This window comes from Misgurnus anguillicaudatus, chromosome 2, assembly GCF_027580225.2.
Source record: "Misgurnus anguillicaudatus chromosome 2, ASM2758022v2, whole genome shotgun sequence".
NCBI lineage: Eukaryota > Metazoa > Chordata > Actinopteri > Cypriniformes > Cobitidae > Misgurnus > Misgurnus anguillicaudatus.
Window position 1 is genome coordinate 44,970,088 of NC_073338.2, and position 22,612 is coordinate 44,992,699.

Here is a 22,612-nt window from a genome sequence, read left to right on the forward strand (position 1 = left end):
CACATATGTACTCTTGGGACAGCAAAGACTTATTTTACATCTTTAAAATGTCTTTCAAATGTCCCCTTTAATTTAAGCACATGTATGTTGATGTGGATTTGACATATCTGAATGTCTTAATGTCTTTGCTTTCCAGGGGACCTGACGAAACCGCTCCCGTTGACTGTAGCTGGCGAGCATGCTGATAAAGTAATTCAGTGCAGGTGGCACACACACGACCTCTCTTTCATCTCCTCTTCTGCCGACCGCACAGTTACACTTTGGACACAGGCAACATAGGGTCAGCTCCAGCCACGATGCCAACAGCACACACACAGACGCACACTGCAAGAACAAAGAGTCTGGATTATGGGAATCTAACTTGCAGAAAAGTCTGTGGAATTGGTTGAACAAATATGCGTGTTTGTGTTGCGAATCTATCTATATGTTGCGATGGTACGTGCGTGCTTGTGTATGATTTTTATGGCGACCATGAACCATATTGGGATTGATGTATTACAGTATACTTGGCTATATTTGTGTCATTTTATGAAATAACCTTTATGCAACACTGTACCGTTAATCCATTCAATACACTCTGATAAACACAAGACTCTGTGATGGCATGTCATCTACTGTATAACGTGGCCTTCCTCGGATTTTATAACGTCCCTGCCTAAACGTCCACTCTTTGCGATCACTGCGCTTCTGTACAATACCTGCTTAAATGTTTAAATCCAGCATATTTAATGTTTAGCGTCCTTCAGTATTTATTATTTAAGTTAGTCCTTTCTAATGTATAACATGCTAATTGCAACCTTGCGGATGAACGTTTGAGTGACAGGTGTCTCCATGCTTGTGTTTAGCTGAAATACTACATCAAAATTAAGCTGTGCCGATTTTAAGGGAAAGTCAACGTAAAGCGGCTGCCATTGTTCATGATATTAAGTAAGTGTTATTTAAAATCTTTGTTTGAATGCTTCACTGCGTTCGCAGTCCTTGTGAGAGTCTCTTACAGTGACGGCATGGAGAAAAGTATTGCATTTTAAATTGTTGTTGTCTGTCAATAGTGCATACATGTGTTTGGGCATTGTTAAACTTACACAACATTTAACACGAAATATGACAGTTAATACTCTCAACTTGCACTTTTTTGTTTTTCTCATCTCTATTTTGTTTGAATTGCACTTTGTTATGGGTTGTCCATGTTGTATATGTTGTAATGATGTAGATTTTATTATTTAATCTCATTAATTTTTGTTGTTATTTATAGTTCTACATTTTAAATCAAAGCCAAACTAACATGTTGACACATTTGTGCTATGAAACGGCCACTAAAGTCATATTGTAAAATGTGTTGTTTCTGCCTCTTTTTTTAAAAGGGTAACTCTTTACAATAAGATTGCATTTGTTAACATTAGGAAATGCATTAGTTAACATGAGCTAACAATGACCAATACTGCTAAAAATCTTTAGGGATTTATTTATCTTAGTTTATGCCAATGCAATCTTATTCATGTTAGTTCACCGTGCATCAACTAATCTTAACACTTACAACTTTTGACTTTAAAATGTATTGGTAAATGCTGAAATTAATGTATGAACAAATTTAATAATAAATGCTGATGAAGTATTGTTCATTGTAAGTTCGTGTTAGCTAATGCATTAACTAATGTAGGCGAAACAAAATTTTTTAAATGTTACCTCGAGTGAAACACGTTGCAGTAATATAATTAATTGAAAGCTTCCTTCTCAAGTTGTTTTCAAAAGTCTTTTGAGTGGTAGTCGTACATTTGAGAACTATATTTAAAATGCAAGTTAGTGTGTGCCGAGATCTCCCCCATATATACTGCAACAGATGTTTTCCAGATGTTTTGAAATTTTGATGGCTTTCGTAAGCGCAGTATTCACATCTCTGGGTTGGTTTTGACAATGTCGTCCTGGCAAAAAAGAAACGGGGTAACACTTTAAAATAATGGTCAATACTTAATAGGTAGTTACACAGGAAGTAATGCAGAACAAATGATTAGCGCTGCACCAACACCGTTATCACCACTGGTAACCAACAAAGAAGAGCGATCAACCAATCAGTAGTTAATAGCACACCAATGTTTGGGTTAAGCAACAACCAGTTACCCATTACTTATTTAATAGTCATTATTAACTATTACATGTTGAATAAATCCTGGTGAACAATACATTAATTAAGACATATTTAAAAAAAACTATAAATTAACTACATATTTACAGTTGGTGTAAATTAATTATGATGTGTGTGCGTGCGTGCGCGTGCGTGCGCGTGTATAAGATATATGATCACATTTTGATCCTTTATGTTATCTATATTGATTTATGATTAAATCAAATCCAGAACGTAGAATTAACGTAAGACTAGAAACGTAAGAATTAACCCCATCTTAATTATTTAATTATTATCACTTGCTTTTATGGTAAATAGTTAATAAATCCATGTTTGATTTTGAACCCATACGCTGTCACTTTAAGGAGGAGGTGCATGACGTCATGCGGAAGTCACTCAGACAGCAAGCGCGCGCTGCGGCTAATATTAGAGTTGTTGTATGCATGGGCGAGGCTAGCCCCTTTTTAGGGGTGCTTCAGCACCCCTAAAAAGGAGCTCAGCACCCCTAAAACTTGGGGCAAGAAATTTAATTATTCTAAAATGTTCGTTCGTCTTTGACCAGGTTAAATAATGTCCAAAACATACTCCGTAGTTTGTGGTTTAAAATATATAATAAGGTAGAAAATGAAAACCTCCCCGCTTAGCAAATGGTGTCATCCTGTTCTACTTCTCTGTACCTGCATCGCTTAGCCCGTCCGTCATTCAGCGTGAAACACACGCAGAGTGAGAATCAGATAGTGTTGTGATGCAACTTTTTTGTTCAAATCTTACAAAATGTTTACGTTATGTTTATAATGAGCGAGTACACCACGAATCAATCTTTCAAGTCGTGTTTTTGTCTTATAATGAATCACCATGGTACACGTATAATAAGTGTTTATTTTCGGATTATTTAAGTCCGGCGGGTACCCGCGCGCTGCGGAGTAGCACAGTACCTGGGTGACTCGTCCATAGACTTAAACGGAGAAGTAGCGCCGGTTACAATGTTCTTCCGCAAGACGCATGCAGTGCGTCTCAGTGGGTAGTTGCATACGTGTGTCTCCGTTGTTAAAGTTTATTGTATGATTTATCGTTAATTTGAGACTTATTTTAACAATCGGGAGTCATGTAAACATGACATCACGTGCGTCTTTTCTGGTCAGTCGTCATGAAAACATGGCGTTTGGAACAGAGTGAAAACAAACTACATATCACTGCAGGGCTCTCAAGTTTTGAAGACAGGCAAGAGTGACACCCCTCCAAATACTCACCCCCCCACCACCCAAAATATTATTTAACTATTAGGTTGTATACTACTAACCTTATTGCAATCCACTATTCCATTGTATTCCCTGTGTGTCATATATGGGACTAATTTTCATTTGGGAATGGAGATTTTTTTACAATGAAGACTTCCTGATTCATTATTCACTGTGCAAATACACGTACACATTTCCAGTACAAACACATCATTTTACTGTTTGCATTTCTATGCTCACATAGAAACCTTAGCCAAGGATTTTTTTTGACAAAATAAACTTTTAACCAGAAAATAAGATAAATGTGTGTGTTCACATAAATGTAAACATAAACCGGATTTGCTAATCTTATAGGTTAATATTAATAGTTGATAGCCACAGTGATAATCTGGAAATTATCAAGATCTAAAATTTATAAAAGGGGACTGACCAACAAGTGATCTACCTTAATACTGAGTTGTCAAGATGCATAATTATGTGGTTTTCAGGACAGGGTTTAGATTAAGCCAGGACAAGGCCTTAGTTATATTAGGATGTTTATGTAGTTTTTACAAGCACAAAAATAGTACAGGTGTGCATCTTGAGACAAAACAACGTGACTGATGTATGTTAAAATATGTTAGTGCAAGCTACTTTTAGTTAAGAACTAAAACTCAAACATGCATTTTAGTCTTTAACAAGAATTAAGCCCTGTTTGGGAAACAGCCCCTATGTCTATACTGTAGGTCAGTGGTCTACAAACTTTTTATAAGCAAGGGCTACCACAATGGATAAAACAATCTGGATGGGTACTTACTACTTTCTGATATAGTTTAATCAAATCAAAACGTTTTTCTTTTACTTGTTGTTTTATTTTACTTTACTTGTTGATACGTTTTAGTATTGTTTAAAATGTTAAGATAGGTAAACCAAGCCAAGCTAATATTAAAAATACCATGTTGAACCCTCAAAAACGTACTAGGAATACACATTATACTACCATACCAAAGACAAATACACAGGTGCCTTACACTTTTTAAAAGGAAGGAGTTCAAATGTTAAAATATTAATATTTTAAATGAAATGAAACAAACATATTTAATAAGCTATAATTTAATTATATTATTAGATTTTAAAAAAGTTATTTTACTGCAAATATAAGGTGAAATGCCTATTAAAGCTCAATTTGCACGTTTGATCCAGTTTTTCCACAAAAAAAAAAACTAGTTTTATAAAAGGATACACTTCACAATCACCTGGTGTTTCGCTGCATGAAATGATCTGCCTGATGCGTTCAGTACAACAACTGTACATAATGCAATGCATCACGCCAGCACATGACTTTTAAACCTGTTACGTTAATAAGCAATATATAGACGCGTGCTTTTAGTGGTGACTGACCTGCTCCCTTCCTGGAGAATATTTCTGTGATTGATTTTGCAGCATCTCGCTGCGTCTGTCTCTCTCTCTCTTTCACATGTCAACCTGAGATGACTGCACGGCGGGTCAGAACAGCCGCCAGGTCAACATAGCCAGTCCGCCCTGCACACACCTTGTACTACTGATGTTCGCTCTGCTCGGCCCCCTGCGGATTGATAAACGCGCTAAATCCATGCTGCTGACTCAGATCAGGGGAGGAGACGAAACTTGACGCAGCATGCCGCCTTTCATTGGTTGTTGCGTTAAATCTTACCCAGATACAATAGTGCTATTTTCTGATTGGCTATTGTGTAGCCTATTTCTTTTTTTTTGATTGGCTGATAAGTGGCAGGCTCTAGGGGATACGCGCTTGATTCCTGCCGGTTTCCATAGTGAGAGCGGCGCGACCAGATAACTTTTGTGCGCTGCGGCATATATTAAATATATTATAAATAGTCTTTCTGCGTGAGAAATACAATGTGTGGCGGGAGTGCGTGACAAAAGACCGAAATGAGTGACTGTCACGCTCAATGCGTGACACTTGAGAGCCCTGTCACTGTATACCACCAGTAGGCTACCGGTAAGTTATGTGTGAAATCACTAACTGTCTGACTATCAAACTAGACAATAAATATTTTTTTTAGTTTGTCACATGTAGACTAATATGAAGGTGATAACGTCTTTAACCCTTAGTGCAGGAGTCACAAGTGTTTTGTTTTAGACATATAGTAAAGGTAATGGTTCAATTAAAGGACTGTTAAAAGAAAAGCTGCAAATTAACAAACTATTAATAAACCTACCATATGTTGTAGGCATAAAAGTTATAAATTAGGAGATTTGTCATTTCGACAAAGGCAAACAATACACTGTATATTCACATAAAGCCATACCCACACTGCTGGTGTAGCCCACCTTTTGTCCTGAGACTTTAATATGGCATTAATGGCAAAAATGTGCTAGCTCACCATTAATTAGAAATAAAAAGGTTGGCAAAAAATGCATCTGAAAACTCACCAGATTGATGCTTTAAAATATGTAATTTTAAAAAAATTCTAAGGGGGAGCATGCTCCCGGACCCTAGGGGTAATATTCTTCTCATCTTTTTCACCCCTGACCCATTTTCATGCCTGAAAGGTCTCCAAAAAATCTTTATTTTGGAGTTAGTTGAACCAATGTTAAAATGAAAGCTATTTTACAATATACATATTATTGGTTTCTGTAGGAAAAAAGAGCGGGTGGTGGCAGCGGAGCTCATTGGGTGCTCAGCACCCCTAAAGCTCTAACCCTAGAATCGCCTCTGGTTGTGTGATTAATTGAACACATCGATTCAACAAGAAATTTGAGTTATCTTTTCACAAACTGCTAAAGCTACAGAGAAGAGAAACGGAGAAGAGAAGCAAAACAGAGAAGAGATTTTGCTGCGATGCAAAGAAACAACCAAAGCCAGGCACATGGATTAACAGTTGCCATTTTGTGTTAAATAAGTAACGTTAACGTTAGCCTTTCTGAGTAAAATCTTATGTAAAATATGGCACTGACTACTCATAAATTAAATATTTAACATTTAGTAATCTGTGTAACTATTAAGTATTTTTAAAGAATTTATTAAAAATATATTAAATATGATGAGTCGTATGTTACTACATGGATGCAGACAAAGGTCCGCTCTACTGTTTGTGTTGTTTCTCGCTTCCGTTTGCATAACGTTACTTTATGCCTTTACAGTACCATTTCTTTTATTTGTAATAGTGTTGTTATTATAAAAGTACAGGATTGTGTATGTACTTTTACCTTAGAATACAATTTCTTATAATTAATTGTGCTAATTACTAGTACATTGCCGTGTTTTTCACTTTAAAATAATGGTCAAGATTTTAAGATTTATGTCTTAAGTCCTGAGTAATTACTAATAAGTTACTGTGTTTTTCACTTTAAAATAATGGTCAAGATTTTAAGTAATTTCTTAAGATTGATGTCTAAAGTCCTGAGTAATTACTAATAAGTTACCGTGTTTTTCACTTTAAAATAATGGTCAAGATTTTAAGTAATTTCTTAAGATTGATGTCTTAAGTCCTGAGTAATTACTAAGTTACTGTGTTTTTCACTTTAAAATAATGGTCAAGATTTTAAGTAATTTCTTAAGATTGATGTCTTAAGTCCTGAGTAATTACTAATAAGTTACTGTGTTTCTCACTTTAAAATAATGGTCAAGATTTTAAGTAATTTCTTAAGATTTATGTCTTAAGTCCTGAGTAATTACTAACAAGTTACCGTGTTTTTCACTTTAAAATAATGGTCAAGATTTTAAGTAATTTCTTAAGATTTATGTCTTAAGTCCTGAGTATTACTAATAAGTTACAATGATTTTCACTTTAAAATAATGGTCAAAATTTTAAGTAATTCATTAAGAATAGCGTGGTAATACTTGAATAATTACTAATGGGTTACCATGATTTTCTTAATATTAAGTCAGTCTTCCAGACTTATAAACGTCAGTAAGGAGGAATATATCTAACAGAGGTTGAAAACATGGAATCTGTATTTTGTGAGGTAAGTTAGTTAGAGATTAAGAGATGTATTCCTTAGGTTGTTTATGGTTAAATCAACAGGATAAAAAACAGAATAAAAATGCTAAAAATTAAATGTATATGGTAATATAAGAATTGAATCCTAAAGAGTTACCATATTTTACCCTTTAGTGATGATAGGTAACATGAGTAATTCAAAGTAATTAAGTAAACATATTTTTTTCGGATTGTATTATTTATAGTTACAGCAGTGGTTCTCAAACGGGCCCCCAAATTTTATAACATTTTGTAAAGTACATTATCATAAATTCTGTGTAATTAAACCTCAGAAAAAATAGCACGGAATTGTAGAATTTAATATGTTTTGTGTAATAAAAAATAAATAGATTTTACAATTTCGGTACCTTACACAAAGGGGGGCGGCACGCCGAAAAAGTTTACAGGATCAGACTTTATTTATTGGTATGTGACTGTTGATATGTATTTAATTCATAGTTACTTGAAATAAGTCTAAGTTAATGTATTGTTCACCAGGATTTTTCAACATTGGAGTAGTTAATATGTAACTAGTTGTTACTTAACCCAAACATTAGTATGCTATACCTACTGATTAGTTAATCGCTCTTCTTTATTAGTTATCAGTAGTGATTTCAGTGTTAATGCAGCACTAATCATTTGTTCTGCATTAGTTCCTGTGTAACTAACTATTAAAGAGTAACTAAACCCTTAACCAACTTTTTTTAGTTAATGATCTGTAAGAATAATGCTTTATTAGTGCTGTTCATTGATTTTAGTAAGTTTTTTTCACATTTGGATATAAAGTGTTTCAATACTTCAATATATGGTGTAAAAACGTCTGAGTGCTGCCCTCTTCAGGTTGAACGGTGGCTACTGCAGTTGAATTTTCCTATTGGATGTTGGGTCCAAAAAGTAACTCGTGACGTAAGCAGGTTCAAGCTCACCACGCCCTTTTTACGATCTCACCACATGCTTGGTACGAGCTTAGTTCGTCCCCTTTATCTCCGTTGGGATCTGCCCACTTTTCTTGCATTTTTCAAATATTGCCAGTGGGTGGAGTCAGGCTCTGACCAGGGGTTTAGTTACGCTTTAAGTATTGACCATTATTTTAAAGTGTTACCAGAAACTGTATAGCTATCCGATGAGTAAAACACATTAAATTAAGCTACTGTAGCCTATACTGTGTGTAACCTCTGCACAGCCTGGTTAATACGTCCAACCCTCTGACGCGACGAAGTTTCGTTTTACTTGGCGGAAATCCTTCATATTTTCCTAGCTGTGAAATCGTTTCGATCTTTTGTTAGATGCAGATCTGCGAATTAAAGGGAGCAAGATGGCGGAGTGAGCAGATGTAAAATCCGCAGGGTCTGACAGAAAAAGTGATTTTGACAGATAAATCAGTTAATTTTGAATAACAGTTACCCCTCAAGCCGTTGTAAGGTAGTTAACACTCTTATGAGACTATTGTGAGTCACTTTTTTGATAAGAAGCACAAAATATTACGCTTGGAGAATATGGCGAACGATCAGGATCAAGCTAGACGTGTCGAACATGACTACAGCGAGGATGGATTAGGTGAGGCATGGTTTGAAGAATGTGTAGATGAAGAGATGCAGACAAAGATGGATAAATCTTTGAGCGACCACACTCCGTTACAGAGTCCACATCCAAAGAAAATGAAAAGGAGAGGCGAAGCAAGAGAAGTAAGCATGGAAAGCATTTATGATGCTATTCACACCCTGTCACAAAGATTTGAGGAAAGACTAGACGCGTTCGAAAAAAAGTTTGAAAATTTTGAACAGCGCATCCAAAATAACGAGAAAGTGGTGTCAGAAAATAAAAATGAAATAATTCAACTCAAAGAGCGAGTTGATAGCGTGACAAAAGAAAACAAGGAGTTGAAGGAAAGATGTCGGGAAATTGAGCGATACGGAAGACGATGGAATCTCAAATTGATCGGGTTACCGGAGAAAGATAACGAGGATACTAGAGAAATAGTGATTGGTATTCTCACAAGAGTGATTCCAACGTCAGTGGAAAAACTACGAGACAAGGTTGATACTGTTCATCGACTGGGAAAGAAAGATGATCCCGCCTACAATATGAGACCACGTCCGATCATCATACAGTTTGGCATGCGAACAACAAGGGATGAGATGGAGAAGGTCGAGGGAGGCCAGAGTCTGCAAGGAGATGCATGTTCATTTCAGACAAGACTGGTCAAAAGAAGATCGGGAAGCCCGGGCAAAGCTGTATCCAAAGATACTGGAGGCCAGACGTAATGGGAAGAAAGCATACTTAAAGGAAGGATATGCTATTATTGATGGAAAGAGAGTGGAGGCACCTGTTACAGGTTAAATATACCTGGTTAAATACCAGGTTAAATATATATGTCATACCTTGATTTGAATATTCCTGATTTGAAAGTTTGATTAAGGGGACTGTTACTAAGAATGTCAAAGTTGAAATGTATGATAGATTGTTCATTCCTGCCTTAATACTATTTCTAAAGCTCATTTAAGAGCGTGCACTTTGGTTCATTAATATGTCTATTGGTTTTAGTTCTTTAAATGTTCGAGGGTTAAAGAATAACATTAAACGTAAGGCAGTTTTTTTATTTTGTAAGGATGTCAAAGCCAACCTTATTTTGTTACAAGAGACTCATTCTAATAAGGACGATGAAAAATTCTGGAAGCAACAATGGGGAGACCACATTTTGTACTCACATGGAACATCTCATTCTGCAGGAGTGATGATTTTGTTTTGTAGGTTCATAGGGAAAATTATCGATTATAAAAACGATGAAGCAGGTCACTGGTTAATGGTTGTGGTGGAAGTATTTGATTTTAAAATTATTGTAATTAATATTTATGGGCAGGGCCGTGCACAGACATTTTGAGGGGCAGTGGCCCAAACCAAAAAGGGGGCAAGGGGGGCACAATTTATATGGTTTTAACAATATGATGTGTTATAGATTAGTATCAAATAATATAAGTGATTATAATGGAAAATAGACTTTATAACAAGATTTAGAGTGTGACAAAACTTCTTAATATTCTATATGATTTACATGCTGAAGCTTTGAATCCATGTTTGCAATTTTGAAGAGTTTTGCAGCCTCCCTTCCAACTCTGTCTTTTTATTAAAAACATTGTTTTTTTTTTTTTTTGTCGACAAAGTGTGCCAACAACAGCAAATTTGGTGTTATTTATATTAGATCTCATCGGGTACTCATTAGACAATCACTGTAATTCTTAAAATGTTTGCTACGTTGGTAGTACTTTAAGAAGACAGAGAGCAAATCATCCACAGAAATACAAAAATATAGGAAAGCCGAGAGAGGTCATCCATATTTTTATTTTTGCTGCTTGTTTTCTCATGATCTCGAGATAACAAAAGTTGTTTTCTAGCTATCCAGACATAATAATCCAAATGCCATAATGTAATTTCCTGTCCATAATATTTCATTTAATTTGAAGTGGACTGCTGATGCATACGGAGTCTTCCCCGATACCATGCGTAGCTAATTGTCGATAGACTTAATAAATAAATAAAGTTTGATGTTCGTGAATTTAGGGACCATCTCTAAAGTGCACTGTACACGTTTCTATCTTCTATAGTATTTAACAGTTTACTTCAATAAATATAAAACATCTAAAAAAAAGTGTGCATTATAGTTGACAACCACGAACACTTTACAGTTGGTTTTGTGACTGTTTGTTGACTTTAAGTTATTCCATTTTAATGCTGTTTAAAGTAGAAACGTAAGTGGAGTACTTTAAAGACGGTCCCTAAATTCACCGCGCTATCAAATGGTCAATTATTGGCAAATCTGTTTCATCTTGAGCGAATCCCTGAAGTAAAATCTAATTTGTTCATCCATGCTAATTTGCTAAATATGCTTTTGCTGTCTAAAAATTATGTTCTATTGAGTACACGTAGGCTAAGCTTTGGTCACATCACAAGAATGCAATTTTTGTCATGTCGAGATCACGAGAAAACAGCAGCTTGTTTTCTCGTGATCTCGACATAACAAAGGTTGTATTCTTGTGATGTGATTAAAGCTAAAAGATAACGAGAAAATTAAGTAGTGAACAAAAGCAAGCAAAAATAAATATAGAACACAACCTCTCTCGGCTTCAAACTACCAAATTACTAATTGAGCAGCTCAACAACTGAGGTAATGTAATGAATCTACCTGTTAATACAACAAACGTCTTCGCCCTTCAAAGAGTGGACACAGAATGTGAGAGATGCTGCGGAGCGGGCGGGAAATCACGAAGTGGATTACCAGAAACAGTGGATCTTTAGACGAGCGGTAACAGAACACTTTGACTGAGGTTGGTGAGAGGGGCACCTGAGCCGATTAGGGCATAAGGGCAGTTGCTCTAGCCACCGGGCCACCCCCCTGTGCACGGCCCTGTTTATGGGTACAATAATAGGTCTCTGAATAGAAATATGATGTTAAAGTTAACTCAAGCTATTAGGGAATGGAGTGCAACTTATGGCACGGAGAACATAATAGTAGGAGGTGATTTAATTCCTGGCTTGACAGAAAACCTCCTAAAGGATTACAACCAGAGTATGATGACATGTTTAACAATTTTTGTTTATCCAATAACTTGGTTGATTATTGGAGAGTAACACACCCCACAACAAAGCAATTTACATGGATTAGCCCAGCAGATATTAACTTATGCTCAAGATTAGATTATTGGCTTGTGTCACCAAATATTACTATTCTTAAACCAAAATGTGATATTCATTCATCTCCTCTCACGTACCATTGTCTTATTGGTTTGTCATTCTCAATCGTCAAACAAAAACATAAATCAAATAATATTTGGAAATTTAACAATACCTTGTTGCTAAATGATGAATTCTGTAGCCAAATTAGATTATTATGTCTTGAAATTAATGAAATGGATTTATCAGATGTAAGTTAATGGGAGGGGTTTAAATTTCGAGCAAAGCAACAAGCTATTGAAGCTGGAAAGAAAATAATCGTGAACGTAAACAAAAGGAAATAGTTGAGAAGATTTGTTTATTAAGTGGAAAACCTAACATAACTGAAGACGAAACACAAGAGTTGCACACACTACAAAATCAACTGGATGATATATATATGAAAAAGGCAAAAGGCGCCTTTGTAAGATCAAAAGCCAAATGGATTGAGCAGGGGGGAAAAAATTCAGCATATTTTTATAGCCTTGAAAAACGGAGACAGACTAAAAAATGTATAACAACATTAAATATTAATGGAAATATCATTCAAGACAAAGAAAAAATAACAGAAGTATGTAAATTTTATAGTAATTTATATAAGAAAAAATTGCAGAGCAATGATTGTGATGCCTTTATGAAAAATGTTAACGAAAGTGTAACAAAACTAACAGATGAAGATAAATTGTTATTAGAAAAAGATATAACTTTAACAGAAATTGAAACAGCTTTGAAACAAATGAGAAACGGTAAATCACCGGGCATCGATGGTCTATCTATAGAATTTTTAAAGACCTTTTGGACTGATATTAAACATTTATTATTTAATGCGTATCTCGACTGCATAAAAAGTGGTCAGTTATCCCCAACAATGAAAACTGGTGTTATAACTTTGTTGCCCAAACCTAATAAAGACTTATTATTATTAGATAATTGGAGACCTATAAATTTACTTTGTACACTCTAAAAAATGCTGGGTTGTTTTTAACCCAGGGCTGGGTCACTATTGGACAGAACACACTGCTGGGTTAAAATGACCCAACTGCTGGGTCGTTTTAACCCAATTGCTGGGTTATTGTCAATCAACGATGTTGAAACAACCCAGCAGTTGGGTTAAAATAACCCAGCAGTCGGGTCATTTTAACCCGGCAGTGTGTTCTGTCCAATAGTGACCCAGCCCTGGGTTAAAAACAACCCAGCATTTTTTAGAGTGTAATGATTATAAACTACTAGCTTTGGTATATGCTAATAGAATAAAAAATGTCTTGAATAAATTAATAGATGATTTTCAGTCAGCGTTTATCAAAGGTAGACAAATTCATAACAATGTGAGATTTATTTTGGACATGATAGATTACCAGAGCCTTATTAACACAGAAAGCCTAATATTGTTTATTGATTTTTTCAAGGCATTTGATTCCTTAGAACACGATTTTTTACTGAAATCCCTTAAACTTTTTGGGTTTGGTAACAATTTTTGTAAGGTAATTAGAATGTTTTATGATCAAATATATAGTTATATTTCATTACAATCTGATATCACTCCTAGAATAAATGTCTCTTGTGGAATAAGGCAAGGATGCCCAATTTCACCAAAATTATTTATTATTTGTACGCAGCTTTTGGCATATTTTGTAGTAAATAATAAAGATATTGAAGGGATAAATATTGGTGACACCGAATTGAAAATAAGCCAATTTGCTGACGATACAGTGATATTTCTAAAGGACAAATCAATTCTACAGAAGGCTTTAAATGTGATTTCTGCTTTTTCCAAGGCTTCAGGCCTTTGCCTTAATTTAAAAAAATATTATGTGAAATATTACCTTTATATAATTGTATTGAAACAAACTTGGAGATGATTCCAGTTAAGAATGATGTAAAATACTTGGGCATTCATTTATCTAAAAATCTGGCAATAAGAGAATCTAAAAATATCATTGGGAAATTTGAAGAAATAAAAAGGAATTTAAATCATTGGCTAACAAGAGATTTAACTATTTTAGGACGTAACCTGTTGTCAAAATCAGAAGGGATCTCTAAATTAATTTACCCATGCTATTCTCTTTATATTAGTTCACATAATATAAGAAAAGCAAATACTATAATTTATCAATTCATCTGGCGTAATAAAACTCATTACATCAAAAAATCACAACTTGTAAAGGATTATAGTAAAGGGGGGTTGAAAACAATTGACTTTGAATCTTTGGTTGGAGTTTTTAGAGTTAACTGGATAAAAGCTTTTTTAGATAAACCTGATTCTATATGGTATCACATTTCCAAAAATATCTTTGATAAAGTGGGAGGTCTAGAATTTCTTTTAAAGTGTGATTTCGAGGTTTCCAAATTACCTGTTAAATTGTCTGAGTTTCATAAACAAGTTCTTAACTATTGGAAGATGGTATTTACTCATAATTTTACACCACATGGCTCCACCTTGTGGAATAATAGAGTGATAACAGTAAATAGGAAAACACTTTTTCTGAGAAATTGGTTTGAAAAGGGAATCATTTTTATCACAGATATATTAGATATTTTGAAATGAAATTTAATATACAAAGTTCAAAAAGAGATTATAATAAGGCATGTAAAGCAATACCAATAGCTCTATTAAATATGATACAAAACTATCTACATTTTTCAAAATGTCAAATAAATTTGCCTAAATTGCAATTAAATCAAATTCCCTTAAATAGTAAAAAATGTAACAATAATTATATTAGCAAAATATTCAAAGGTAAATTATTTTATGGTTTTGATCAAAATATAAAAATAAGGCATTATGATGACAAAATGTCAAAAAAATACATCAAATTCATGAAATGGCCTATTCACCTTATTCCGCCACGCCCCTTTTTAATTCTTCGCTCTTCCGCATTTTGTCAACCGACTTCCGCTGCTAATATGGCACAGTGCATTCGGTGGTTAGTTTGGTGGTTAGAAGATTGTTTGTAGTTCACTATAACTTTAACGAAATGACAAATATCATGCTGTAAATGTTTTAAATTAGGAGCACGGTTAAAACTTCATACGACGCTCGGATAGTCTTTTATTGTCCCATCAATCGTCTCGTGGTAGACGATATGAAGCGGCCGCGGCAAGTAACCTGGCATATTTAATTACCTCGTCCTGTCAGGAGTTGATGGAGCAGCATTGAAAATTATTAAAAGTATGTCCACCAATATTTACAGACTGATTTCGTCTTTTTTAAAGCAAATGTGCACCTTAGCCAGTCCAATAACTATTTCGTTTTTATGTGGTACCATGATATAATTCATTTGCAAACTTGCCAACACTTATTCCTTCAAATCAGGAGACTTAAAAAATCCTTTTAAGTGGAATCTACAAAGCTCACATATGGTTTAAGAAATTACTTACAGATAATATCTGATCACATTGTAAAGGTTTATATAACTGCATGACAGGTAACAGCTGATCACATAGTAAAGGTTTAATATAATTGCACAACATCTGATCACATAGTAAAGGTTTAATATAAATGCACAACATCTGATCACATTGTAAAGGTTTAATATAAATGCACAACATCTGATCACACTGTAAATGTTTAATATCACTGCATGACATCTGATCACATATGAAGGTTTAATGTAACTTTACAACAGGAAACGCAAGACCACCCTGCAATAAATTAAGACACAGCTTTATCGGAGTCATCGGGAGCTGATCCCAAGTGTTTATCTGGAAGCTGTTGGTGTATGTAAAGTGCTTGGCGACTGTGTAATGGATGCAATATCAACCCTCTGTAAAGCTGAACCAAAGATGGTTGTTTCTCAGTAGAGTTATGTACATTTGTGCCAGCTCAACACATTGAAGCAGTTTCTCGGACAGGGTTTACAGGACTAGGATTTAATTATATTAGGACATTTTAGTTTTTACAAACAAACCCTACAAAAAAACAAGACTGGTGCGCATCTTGTGACAAAACAATGGCACTTATATATGTTAAGGTATGTCAAAGGTGTTTTTATATTATTGTAGCTCAAATATGAATTTTAGCCTGGGACCAGGATAAGCCCTGTCCGGGAAACCGCACCATTGTTTTCCCATATCAGATGTAGGTTGCTTCAGGTTGAGTTGTGATTTTAAAGTGTAGTTGTGGTCAGAGACGGATGGATCCTCCCATTGTGTTTCTGCATCACAGTTTAGGAACATGTTGATTGTATCATCCTCACAGTTGTCCACTGCATCACTACACATCAATGCATCTGTGAAAACAATATAACCATAAACATTTTTATGTTAGTATTTAAAATAAACTTGCATCATGAGAATTAATAAATAAATGGTACCCATACAGAACAGTGTGTAAGAGAGAGATGCATTAAAAAGAGACAGTAACATTATACACACAACCTTTAACTTCAGTGTTAAATAATACGTTGTTTAATAGGTCATTATCAATATCTGAATGAGGAATGAACTGACATTCTAGCATCTGAAATCTCAGTAACTTGTAGGAATCACGTGGGCTACTGTAAGAATGCAATGTACTATAATATCTCGTTGTACTATCGTAAATATAAAAATATAGGTGGACAATTAAAACCATTCAAATAGTTGCATTTTATAAACTAACGTTACTGATCTTTATTGTATTTGTAGAACGTACTTCACAAATCTAACTTTAGGCGAACGAGCACAAAGTTAGCTAAGATAGCTTACCTGAAACTGGCCACCTTTTCAACACCCGGCGTGGTTTAAAGTTACCGGAACATCGTAGTCGAACCATTACTTGGGGTAAGGGTGTTCCTCAGTTGGCTTAAAATTGGTAAGAAAGAAACATAAAGGAGCTCGAGTGAGCTTTTTAAGCTTAACGCGTCGCCTTCAGTCACTGCCTCAGCTGCTCATCGTCTATGCGGCCGGAAGAACGTTGACAAAATGAGCGAAATGGCGCCGCCCTTGTTGTCGTCAAAAATAAGGTGAATACCTCCTAAAATTAAAGAAATGCAATTTAAAATTATAAATGGATATTACCCAGCAGCAGAAATGCTTAAAAAGAGATTTGGTTTTGAAGTGGAGCCATGTGTGTTCTGTTCCCAGGAAGACGAAACTATTGAACATTTGTTTTTCTCTTGTGTAGTGATAAAACATTTCTGGCAAGATGTCATGAACTGGTTGGGAACAAAAATGGAGAGAATTACACAACTACAGTTAAAACAAATTATTTTTGGTAATGAAAATCTTCCCAAAGAAATGTTTAGAATTTATAATATTATAACAATTATGGGTAAATATCATATTCACAAATGTAAATGGCAAAACAAAAATCCATCCCTAATGGTTTTTATAATTGAATTGAGAGAATACTTTGCTTCTTTGAAACTTCTAATGAATTCCAGTGATAAGATGTACTCTCTATGTGAAGATGTCTCAAAATATTTGTCATTATAATTTAATAAGCTTCCATGTAACTTTATTTTAAGGAAAATTGTAGACTGAGAACAGTATACTTATGTGAATAACTTTGACATGCCTTATGGACTGAAATGCCTTAATACCTCAATGCTTATTTTATTTCTGTTTTTTTTTATTTACTTTATTCAGTATTATAAATGTGTTCAATTTTGTTCTACACTGAAGTCTCCCAGCGAGAGTTGTTGTAAATTGTATTTGTAAAGAAATGTGAATAAAAAATAAAAAAAATAAAAAGATCTGCGAATTAAAGTTGGGTGATTAAAATCCCGTTTTATCATCACTAAAACAATGAACGGGTACGAGGAGAGCCACTCATGCAGAGGTACGTTATCTGATCCACGTTATATGCCAACAGTCGAATACGGCTGTACGTTTTTTACATTAAGTGCTTGCGTACAATATTTAGACTAGTGCTGTATGGACAGTGTGACGTATTGAATGAATTACTGTTGAAACCAAGGGCAAGATATACGTTTGAAAAATAAAAATATTAACTTAAGAAAATGAACGTTTATAAACTGTTTCAGCAGTAACAACGGCTTTCGTGTAACAAACATAACATCCGGTAAACTTTCGCAAAGAATAATAGAGTTATGGGGTGTATTCCAGAAAGCAGGGTTTTACCATCATTGACCCTGAACTTTGGTTTGATACCCCAAACTTGCTTACTCGTGGTATGTCGGTTCCAAAACACAGTTTTAAGAGGTAAGTTCAGTCAACCCGCTGAAAGTAACCGAGAGTTAACGCACGCTCAGGTAAACAACATCAGAGATTGCAAGCAGGGGTAACTTCTGTCCCTTAATAAATAATCAATTATTATTTATCACAGTCATGTGTTTCTTTTTTGTTATACCCATACTGTAGCATTTAAACATTGTCACTTAAGTAACATGTTAAAATGTCTGGCTCAATAATGTATTTGAAGACACTTTTATTATTAATTGATAATCTCGCTAGGCAAGTGAAAGACAGTGAAGAGTTTATTTATGAATTGACAAAATTGATAAGGAAATGTACTGTTAAAGGTGCAGTGTGGAATTTTTAGAATGATCTCTTGACAGAAATGCTAAATAATATACAAAACTATATTATAAGGGGTGTATAAAGGCCTTTCATAATAAACCGTTATGTGTTTATTACCTTAGAACGAGACCTTTTTATCTTCATACACCGAGGGTCCCCTTACACGGAAGTCGCCATTTTGTTCCGCCATTTTTCTACAGAAGCCCTTAGCGAACAATTTTTTTACTAAGTTGTCTCCGACGATGACATGTTTGTCCGGTGGCAGCTACTGTAGCTTCTCTATATGTTTCGAACATAGATATGTTTATAAAGGCTAGATGGCTCGTCCGCGCTGCTGGCCAATTGAGTGCAACGTCCGCATTTTGGCGGCCATCTTACGACAGGGCGCTCGCTCACTCGTAGCATTGAGTTTTAATGATGGAGGTACTTTTAAATGACCATAACTTGCTTAATTTTTTACCGATTTTCAAACGGTTTGGTTTGTTATAAACGTCAAAGATGTACCTATGACACTGCATACCTATACTAAAAATAAAAAATAAATTCATGAAACATGTTAAAGCATCCAGAATTATAGCCACGTTAATAACGTTTGTAGAAACCCAGAATCGGTAGAAAATTGAGCAAGTTATGGTCATTTAAAAGTACCTGCACCATTAAACTCAATGCTACGAGTGAGCGAGCGCCCTGTCGTAAGATGGCCGCCAGGTGATGCCATTAGGGACTCCGCCTTGAGCCATCTAGCCTTTATATACATATGGTTTCAAAAGCGAGGGGTGAGCAGTGGACTAAACCGTTGGTTGCAATTCACAACATCACCACTAGATGCCGCTAAAATTTACACACTGCACGTTTAACATAATTAACTGATAGAATTGTGTTTGATATGTCCACTAATATTTAGAGATATATTAATAATGTACATAATTAAATGTATATTTAGTCCAATCACAAATAGCAATACATATTTTTAAAAAAGAAAACATCAATGGTTTTGATGCTTTTTCAGGATGCCCCTTCCTCTTGTGTACGGTACATCACTTTATGCCCCCCAAAGAACATTTATGACATAAAACATTTCAAAACTTGAATAAAAAAAAACATATCGAAAGTAGTGCTGTGGGTTAGTAGCCTTTTTTTCTGAGGTTTAATTACACAAAATTTATTTATAATAAATGAATGTATTGTGTAATATAATGTCATTTACCTGGGCCCCCCCTGGCACCATCTCAGGGCCCCCCGTTTGAGAACCAGACTTTAGAAAATCTTAAAAAGTTATCTCCGTTTTTGGAATCGAAAGCATACTTATTCAAAAACGTACCGGGTAAGACACATAACCTGCTTTCTGGAATACCCCCCCCCCAGATTATGTTGATTCCAAAACACCTGATAAGAGTTTAATCAACATCCTACTGGTAACGGAGAGGTAATGCGCACGCACACACACATGAAATACATAAAGACATGTTCAAATTCAAACATACCCGGGTATGTCACATAACCAGCTTTCTGGAATACCCCCCAGTTTAGCCATTAGCCAGAACAATAAATGAACAGAGACCGGAAGTTTAAGATCAGAACTATGCACAGCTTGTTGCAAGGGTCAATTCAGTGATGGCAATAGCAGATGACTTAAAAAGTAAGAACATGCTACATGAAGAAACTTACTCGGATATCAAAGCAGAAAATACCAACCACAAAAAAATGAGGAAGCTTTTTGAAGCACTGAATTCTGGAGGAGATCGAGTTAAAACAGCCTTTTTTAATGCACTGCGTGTGAATGAACCATTTCTCATCGAAGAGCTGGTAGGAGAATCTATTGACAATTTACACAGAACTAATAAGAACAAACAGTGAACTACATGCTCAGTAGTTTATGTTAGTAACCTTTTATAAAGTGTTACCAAATCTATAGTAGATATTAATGAAATGTGTTTATTAGTTGAAGGCCTGGAACCACGCTGATGACTAATACGCAGTGCCAGCCAAATGTGAGTAGGCATACACCCTGATTTCTGTGTATTAAAAAATACCACGCTTGTACATTAAACATGTACAACACAAACATTAAAACGTTACAGCCTCCATGTTGTCATCTCTGATCTTTTTCTCTGAAGACACTTTCTGCACCCAAGCGGGGATTAAGTGGCTACACTGATTAATTCATTCATTCATGCATTTTTTACCCAATCAAAGTGCACTAACAGCCTATCATTTTGCTGCTTTCAGTGTGCTGACGTGGCAGGCGCCATAAGTGTCATCCCACAGACTCCGCCCCCACTGGATTGTTCTGACGGATCGAAGAGGATTTATACAGTTTTTTTAAAAAGTGGTCATATTATGAGATTTTTTAAGATGTAAAATAAGTCTTTGGTGTCCCCAGAGTACATATGTAAAGTTTTAGCTCAAAATACACCACAGATAATTTATAGCATGTTAAAATTGCCACTTTGTAGGCCTGAGAAAAAATGTTTTACGTTTTGGGTGTGTCCTTTAAAATGCAAATGAGCTGATAAAATGCAAACACTGATCGCCATGATGGTGGTTTGTTGAAATTGAAATTCAATTGTGCTGTCAATTATTTTTTTCTCTCTCTTTCACACTACATTAAAAGGCAGTGCTGTGATTGGATAGTGTAGATTAAGGGGCCAGTATTATTGTAATAAGACTTGCTACCTACCTCAAAAAACAGGCGAAATCTGAACGACCTCATTTTTCACATGCTTGCAGAGAATGGTTTACCAAAACTAATTTACTGGGTTGTTATTTTTCACGTTTTGTAGTTTGATAGAAGCACTGGGGACCCAATTATAGCACGTAAACATGGAAAAGGTCAGATTTTCACACAATGAACCCTTTTAATAAATGTTTCATGTTTTATAAGTTTGTTTCTGAGTATTTCTGAAATCATGAAAGCAAAAGGTACACCCAAACATTGGGTGAATTGTCCTAATGTGGGACACTTTTTGAATTTCAGACTTCTGTGATTTGATGATTGCTCCACCCTCATATATGACTGGACATTTGAGAAGTCATGTTTGGTTTTTGTGATGCCATAGTTTCACTGGCATTCAGGTATTTTGGGGGGGACCTACTGTACAAACACTAGACTTTAGGAGTACCACATTAGGCAGTGTCCCACTTTAGGGCAATTCACCCTACAAACTATTTACTCAAAACACTGAAAAAAATGATTAATTGAATTTGGTAATTTTTGGGGTGGGTGGTTGCGGTCAATTTATTTAGGCTACAATTAAACAAAAGTTTTATATTTTATTTTACTTTACTAATCTTTTTTGTTTAAATAGCTTAAATAAATTGATTGCAACCTCTTACCTTAAGGATTGATTGGATTCAATGAATCATTTTTTTCAGTGAATGGGTCACCTTTATCTGCAAAAAATGCCAACTGAAGCTGGTATTTTTAGGATATTTTTCATTTCTGCTACACAAAGGGAGACATTTAGAAGAATGGTCAAAAACAACCGAATGAGCTGCAGAAAATATATTTAAGCTCTTATTGCTCAAAATTCAAAGAAATTAGGAATATTTAAAAGGCCAAATTGTAGAAAAGCTAACACGGCATCGACAATAGGCCTAGGTCCTCGTGTTCAGAGGTGAACAATTTTCTAAGCATTTCTACTTGGAAAATTTTTACCTTACTAAAGCATAGAATATTGGATACTAAATTTTATTTAATACCTAATACCTGAAAATGTAATGCTTTTTGTACATTTACTCATGTAAAAGTAAAGGAAGAAAGTACTTTTCGTCTTTTGTAATGTATTTGATTTTAGTAATGGTGGTAAACAAATGATCCTGTTTTCCAGTGGCAGCCCGTGACTTCTCTTCCGGGGGGCAGGAATTCAAAATATGTGTTGCATCATGTGAACCTATATGTGCACCATGGGCCATTTCACACAATACATGCCTGCACATGCATCGAAAGGGTTTATGATAAAAAAGACACGTTCACTAAATACTCACAAGACACTAACTTAACACTAAACTTTGATTACGCATGAGATTAAGCAGGTATCTGGCAAACGTGAGCGTCTCTTTTTTCATAAACCCATTTTAAGCATCTGTAGCAGGCTTGTAAGAAGTTTCAGCTTGAAATACCC

The 22,612-nt window shown here is 35.1% G+C and overlaps 1 protein-coding gene and 1 long non-coding RNA gene across 2 annotated transcripts in view; both read left to right on the forward strand.

Moving 5' to 3' along the window:
• wdr47a (WD repeat domain 47a) overlaps positions 1-1,625 on the forward strand; it is a 53,511-nt gene extending 51,886 nt beyond the window's left edge. The window contains exon 15 of the mRNA XM_073856457.1: positions 137-1,625. Within this exon, the coding sequence (XP_073712558.1) occupies positions 137-279 (143 nt within the window). The 3' untranslated portion in view covers positions 280-1,625. The remainder of the gene's footprint in view (positions 1-136) is intronic.
• An 18,440-nt stretch (positions 1,626-20,065) lies between these two features.
• On the forward strand, positions 20,066-20,927 carry LOC141350637 (uncharacterized). The gene is made up of 3 exons (XR_012358777.1): positions 20,066-20,294; positions 20,431-20,479; positions 20,718-20,927. It is a non-coding gene; the product is annotated as an uncharacterized lncRNA (long non-coding RNA).
• The last annotated feature ends 1,685 nt before the right edge of the window (positions 20,928-22,612 follow it).